General features: G+C 38.1%; 1 protein-coding gene across 1 annotated transcript in view; it reads right to left on the bottom strand.

Annotated features, from left to right (window-relative positions):
• Window positions 1-4,270: 4,270 nt before the first annotated feature.
• The window catches only part of rarab (retinoic acid receptor, alpha b), an 88,218-nt gene continuing 84,962 nt past the window's right edge, over window positions 4,271-7,526 (bottom strand). Inside the window, 2 exon segments of the mRNA XM_047800981.1 lie at window positions 4,271-6,882; window positions 7,193-7,351. Coding sequence (XP_047656937.1) covers window positions 6,704-6,882; window positions 7,193-7,351 — 338 coding nt within the window. The 3' untranslated portion in view covers window positions 4,271-6,703.

Genomic DNA, 7,526 nt, shown 5'->3' with positions numbered 1-7,526 from the left:
CACCTCAAGGTTTGACATGTTGTGCTTCTTGAGCTCGGGCGACATCAGCAGTGAGCAGGAATTTGTCCACCCAAAGTTTTTTTTTATTTTATGGAAAAAAATACAGAAAATAACAGAATGATTTTTGAATCAGATGGAGGTGATAGACTATCGACATTGATCTGTCTGTCGCAGCCCAACCCAAAGGAACCTTTTGAGAAAGATATTAAACATTTTACAAAATGTTTATGGTTATTTTGTTGGAATTTTGTTAATGTTAAATTCAAATTCACTTTATTTGTGTAGCACTTTTAACAATTCCCACTGTTCAAGTTCAAGTTCAAGTTCAAGTTTATTTATATAGCACATTTACAAACAGCCACACGGCTGACCAAAGTGCTTCACAGTGCGTTTGATATTTCAGATACACTTAAAAAATACACAATAAGATAGTACAAGAAACTAAAATAAGAAATCAAAAAAATAAAATAAAATAAAATAGCCAGTTTAAGACCATAAGATATAACAGACATAAAACCCTGAGCAATCATGAAAAGGCTAGAGAAAATAAGTGGGTCTTTAGCATGGACTTAAAACTAGAAATGGTGGGTGCCATCCTAATCTCTAGTGGCAGGGAGTTCCATAATTCAGGACCGGCCACAGAAAAGGCACGCTCTCCTCTACGCATGAGCCGTACACGAGGGACAACCAACAAAGCCTGGTCAGATGAACGGAGACTTCTAATAGGAAAATAGGGATGAAGAAGTTCAGATAGGTAGAGAGGAGCGATATTATGGAGAGACTTATAGACAAAGAGTAAAATCTTAAAATCTATTCTCTGAGAAATCGAAAGCCAGTGTAGAGATTTGAGAATGGGAGTGATGTGTTCATGTTTGCGACAACTGCAGAGAAATCTGGCAGCAGCATTTTGAACGAGCTGGAGACGCGTAATCTGAGTTTTAGATATACCGCAATATAAAGAGTTAAAGTAATCTAAGCGAGAGGTTATAAACGCATGAACAGCCATTTCTAAGGTCTTAGGGGTAAAAAAGTGTTTAATTTTGGAGAGAATCTGCAGTTGGTAAAAGCTAGACCCGATAACGGACGAGATGTGTTTGTCAAATTTTAAGTTCTGATCAATAAAGATGCCAAGATTCTGCACCTGTGAAGATCTAAAAACAGATAAACTCTCTAGATTGAAGCTTGAGGACTGAGAGTTCTCATTTGGGCTAAACATTATTACTTCAGTCTTTTCTTCATTTAAAAACAGGAAATTTTGTAAACTGTAAAACTGTCTCAGAGCAGTTTTACAGACGTATTAAAGCAGATAAGTGATAAAAAATTAAATATGCATAACAATAACAATAAGAAAAAATAAGAATGAAAATAAATATATGAATACATACAATTGAAGTTTAAAATTAAAATAAGGCTTTGTTAAGATTGGTGTTATTTTACTGGTCACTGCTGCACTCTTGTCATGGTGACACTCTTAAACAAAGTGTTGACCAGTTCCTTGAAAACTACGGTTGAAATAACAACTTTAGCAACACTGCAAGTGCATGCAAAGAAATTCTCACGTCTGCAAAGTTTATAGCAATAATTCAGTAAGTGTGCTTTGAGTGACATTGACAATAATATATAACTAACACAGGGCTCTCAAGTCTCACACACTGAGCGTGACGGTGACTCACAGGGCTCTCATGTCTCACACAATGAGCGTGAAAGTCACTCATCTCTTTTGTCATGCTCTCCTGCCACACACACTGCATTTGTCACGCAGAAAAACGTACTATTTATAATATATTTAATATGCCGCAGCACACTCCAGAACAATCCTCTCCAGAAGTTATGGGCACCATTCATAAAAATTAAAAATGGGTAAATGTTAAAACACTCTGTCCATTTTATTAGAAACACTGTGCACCTGTTTATTTAGGCAGTTATTCAATTATTCAACATGCAGAAGAAACACAATGTATAAAAAACACAGATACAGGTCAAGAACTTGTGACCAATAGACCATCTGATTCCTTTTTGCCTAATCTTTAATCAGTTTGTGTGAGTCTGTAATCTTATCCTGTTGTAGCCCATTCACCTCAAGGTTTGACATGTTGTGCTTCTTGAGCTCAGGCGACATCAGCAGTGAGCAGGAATTTGTCCACCCAAAGTTTTTTTTTAATTTTATGGAAAAAAATACAGAAAATAACAGAATGATTTGTGAAACAGATGGAGGTGATGGAGACTATGGACATTGATCTGTCTGTCGCAGCACAACCTGCAGCAACCTTTGGTGAAAGATATTAAACATTTTTCAAAATGCTTATGATTATTCTATTGGAATTTTGTTAATGTTAAATTTAAATTCAATTTATTTGTGTAGCACTTTTAACAATTCCCATTGTCTCAAAGCAGCTTTACAGAAGTATAGAAGAAGAAAAGGGTATATATATATATATATATACGTATATATATAAATATATATATACGTATATACGTATATATACGTATATATATATATATATATATACGTATATGTATATATACGTATATACGTATATATACATAGTATACGTATATATATATATATATATATATATAGATATATATATACGTATGTATATATATATATATATATATATATATATATATACGTATATATATATATACGTATATATATATATATATTATATATATAGTATATATATATATTATATATAAGGTATATATAATACATGTATATATACGTATATATATATATAGCTATATATATATATATATATATATATATATATACGTATATATATATATATATACATATATATTTATATATATACGTATATATATATACCCTTTTCTTCTTCTATACTTCTGTAAAGCTGCTTTGAGACAATGGGAATTGTTAAAAGTGCTACACAAATAAATTGAATTTAAATTTAACTAACAAAATTCCAACAAAAAATATATATATGTATATATATATATAGGAGACTTCAGGTAAAAGTAAACCTGCTTTGTAAATGTCTTCATCTGGAGAATGTCTTCACATTTAAATATATATTTAAATTCTGGCATCATCCAAAGCATAGTAAGAAATTTCTATTTTAAAAAAATAGAAATATATACCCCAAAGGATATAATTCACATATAAAATGTGGAAATTATACATTATACAATAATATTAATCACAAGACAAACGTATTGATATAAATGTTGAATTTACCGAGCGTTAAAGTGAGGTGAAGATTCAGCATCCTGGTCCTTAAGATGTAAATCAGTTTGATGCTAATTACAACATTCACTGCTGCACAAAGAACCTCATGAGGTAATGACAAGCGATGCTTTATGTTTCTTCATGCAACCAAATAGGTGGAGTTTATTTATGGTCAGTTCCTGTTAAAGTGAGTAAAAAACCTCAAAGTTTTTTGCTGCATGTTAAACTTATATGTCTATATAAGGCTTTGTTAAGATTGGTGTTATTATACTGGTCACTGCTGAAATCTTGTCGTGGTGACACTCTAAAACAAAGTGTTGACCAGTTCCTTGTTCTAAAAGGCAGAAACCATAAAACTACGATTGAAACCACAACTTTAGCAACACTGCAAGTGCATGCAAAGAAATTCTCACGTCTGCAAAGTTTACAGCAATACTTCAGTAAGTGTGCTTCTGAGTGACATTGACAATAATATATAACTAATGAACTGACCTTTATCCTTTATGCTGTGATTTGACTGATTTCCTCCTTTACTTCCTGTCTACTTCCTATTTGTGTGTTTCATGTTCTAGAAATCATGAAGAGGTTGTTAATGAGATAAAGTATAAAACCTACCGAATTGTACAATCCAAAGAGAAGAGCTGATCAAATGATTTCACTGGACACAGAAAAGCCATTTGGTTAATGAGACAAACCAGTAACTAGAAAAAGTCTGAAGTAAATGTACATAAATTAATTTTGTCATTTAAAACCACATTTAACATTTTGTTGAAGCTTTCGTCATTTTGTAGACATTAAATTGAAACGTCTGACTGAATGACGACAAATGACGATTTTTAGAAAACGTAAAAGCTCAATAAATTCTTAAATAATTTTGTTCATATTTCAGTTTAGTGATTTTGTATCAGTAACAATGAATGTTTTTATAGTTACTTAAAGAAACCTGAGCCAAATGTGTGAAAGCAACAACTCAGAAATGTGTGTTGGTGTAAAACGATCTAAAACTAAACGATCACTGTTGAAATTCTATTCTATAAAATCGAGCTGTGTGAAAGAACAGAGCTTTTTTCATCATGATCAGAAACACACACAAAACATCAGTCTTTAATAAAAATTATCATCATCATCATCATCATCATCATCCAGTTCATGGTACAAGAGAAACAACATTTGTGCGTTTGAATGTGTAACAAGTGTCGGAGCAGAACAGAAAAAAAAAGAACAGAAGACGACGTCTTTGTGCTGGAGGCCGTGTGACATCGACATGTTTTAAGACGTGTGAAATGATGTGGCTCGCTGGCAGTGATAGTTTTTGGGCAGTGTTCTAACATGGTCATGTTCACGTTTACTGAACACCGAAAGGAAGTTCAGAGGAAGCCGAAACACGTTGAGATTCGAGATTCTGTGCAAGTCGCGTGCATAGTCAAAGTGAAACGTGGAAGTCTTTCAAGCATCTTAATATCTGTTTTATTTTGTGAAGAGGTATTGCACACAGGTACAGTGATGATTCGTGTCTTCAGTGGAAACCGGGACCGAAAGTGAGGAGGCATGTGTTATAGCTTTTAGATGCTCATGGTGGTGGTACCTCAGGGGGTAAATAGTCTGGGATCAGGACCGGATCATGGTGAGTTTGTAGTGAACATGTTGGATGCCGAAGCCGGTGACGCGATGGATGAAGTTCAAAGGCCAGTTTGGTATTCATTTGCAGCAACATCTTGGGAGGGAAATGAACTGAATTCTCTTTCAACAACAGACTCACTGCTCTCATGATGCAAGTCCAACGTTTGCGAGATTCGATCCCGGTGTCCGGTGTCGCTCGGCCTGGTCCGTACACGCAGAGTTACTGTGGAGCTACGGGAAAACTGATTGTCTCACGGAGGCAGTGGAGTTGTAGATGAGGATGAATGAGAAGGACAAAACCGAGGCAGTGTTGTGGTTGTGTACATGAGAGTGTAATAATCTCTCTGCAGACCGGGCTTTCGGGATTTGACTGCACTGTAAAAGATAAACGCTTCATGTGTAAAATGCTTAAGTCGGTTGTTCGACAGAGGCGGACAAATCGGTATCCTGGAACTTTTTAGAGACTGGACCACACATCTGACTGTGAAATGATTTAATGGATGACTGCATACGTGTTCATTGCATTAGCTAACCATAGTGTGTGTGTTTTGATACATTACTGACTTGTTCACCTCCACTGTTAACATTCCTTAATAATTTGTTCGATGATCTTCTGAACAGATCTAACAATGACGAGATAAATAACCTTCTGTCTTTAGTTACGTTTGAATTTTCACCCCTCCCCCGTTTCCAATATTCAACCTGCTTCACCTGCCACTGACAATTGCCACCATGCCCCTCCCCCGCTGACAATCGCCACCTTGCCCCTCCCCCGCTGACAACTGCCACCTTGCCCCGTCCCCGCTGACAATCGCCACCTTGCCCCTCCCCTGCTGACAACTGCCACCTTGCCCCTCCCCCGCTGACAATCGCTACCTTGCCCCTCCCCCACTGACAACTGCCACCTTGTCCCTCCCCCGCTGACAATCGCCACCTTGCCCCTCCCCACTGACAAACACCACCTTGCCCCTCCCCACTGACAATCGCCACCCTGCCCCTCTCCCACTGACAATTGCCACACTGCTCCCCCCTCAGTGTGATTGTGAGTATGAGATTAGTTCCGACTGAACAGCGTGAAAACATCATAACATCCACAACAATCTTTTTCTGCAGTGAAGTGAGACAGCAAACAGAACTGAACTATATTCAACTCTTAGGACAAATAAGAGTAAATGTGAGATTTTTTTTTTTCCTGCATCGACACAATTTTTGAAATCATCTCATTTTCTTTCAATATAGATATTTATATATTCATATATCTTTCTTAAGAAAACAAAACAAACACAAAAACATGTCCCTGATGACTTCTGGACATCGGACGTCCCGTGTCTCCGGTTTGTCGTCTCCTCGTTCGTTAAATCTACAGATTACGGGAAGTCCAAAAACGTCACTGTAGAGTTCATATGGGAGTGAAAAATAGAAAGGTTTCCTGCGAGTGTGCACCACGTACACGATCTCACGTCCTTCCCCGCGTCGCCGATTAGAATCCTCCGTCTGGTGTTAGATCGCAATCCAACGTGCAAGCTGCTCCAGATCAGATTGGTAAGTCAGGAGTTCTACTGAAGAGCACACCTTGTTAGTGTGACTCAGTCTCAGCCTGTGTGTGTGTGTAAGTGTGTATGTGTGTGTGAGAGAGAGCGAGAGAGAGAGAGAGAGAGAGAGAGAGAGAGAGAGAGAGGATCGTCTCAATCAGCCACGTTACACATCACGGTCCTGAAGCCAGGCTCTCACTCTCAGACTCGGCTGCACACTTGCCTCCGTGGTTCCTGAGTCATGGAGCAGCTTCCAGGCAAACATGTTAATATAAGTGTGTGTTTGTGTGTGAGAGAGAGAAAGTGTTTGTGAGAGAGAGAGAGAGAGAGAGAGAGAGAGAGAGAGAGAGAGAGAGATTCAGGGCGAGTGTGACGATGGGCTGCTGTGTATGGAGCTAGGTGAGAGACTTGGGCTGCAGCTGCTGGGAGGATTCACACTGCTGTTCTCCAAACCCTCAGAGTTCTCCAGCATCTCCTGGATGAGTGGAGGCATGGAGCCAGGGATCTCCATCTTCAGCGTGATCACTCGCTCTGCACCTGGGGAACGAGAGACAGAGAGAGAGAGGGAGAGAGAGAGAGAGAAAGAGAGGTGTAATGGTCAGATGGTCACCTCCGCTGGTAGCACATTCTGATCATATACAGTATCTTTATATAAAGACTCTCCAGGAAGCACTGACGTGGTCAATAAATTGCATAGCCACGCCCCCTCCAGCAGGCACATAACTATATACACATCTCTATCTGTACTGTTCCACTTTATACTGTGAAAAATATTTTATTACTATTTTTTTTTACTCTGTTTGGTTAGATGATGTTAAATAATTTTCTATTAGATCCTGTTTCTCACCTTTAGCGCTGATGCTCCTGAGGTCTGTGATCTTCATCAGCATTTTGGGGAACATGTGTGGTTTATGAGGCCTCCTCTTCCTCACATAGATCTTCAACGCTTCCAGCAGCGGCTCCTGCAGGATGTCCACCTTGTCCGACTCCTCCAGGTCCTGACGATCTGTACAGACGGAGAAAAGACTCGTGATATCAGTTAAAGTTCTTTATTCACTTCGCTTCTAGTGTGACGCACTCATTAGTGTCAAACATGCAGTGGAGTCAAACTCCTTCAGCTAGAATCTGTCTGTAAACTAGAGTGTGAAAACTTTGATCTTGCTAAAACATCACTCTGCTTC

This window comes from Tachysurus fulvidraco, chromosome 15, assembly GCF_022655615.1.
Source record: "Tachysurus fulvidraco isolate hzauxx_2018 chromosome 15, HZAU_PFXX_2.0, whole genome shotgun sequence".
In the NCBI taxonomy this organism is placed as follows: domain Eukaryota; kingdom Metazoa; phylum Chordata; class Actinopteri; order Siluriformes; family Bagridae; genus Tachysurus; species Tachysurus fulvidraco.
Note: the sequence above shows the minus strand (reverse complement) of the source record. Positions and strands in the feature narration are given on the sequence as shown.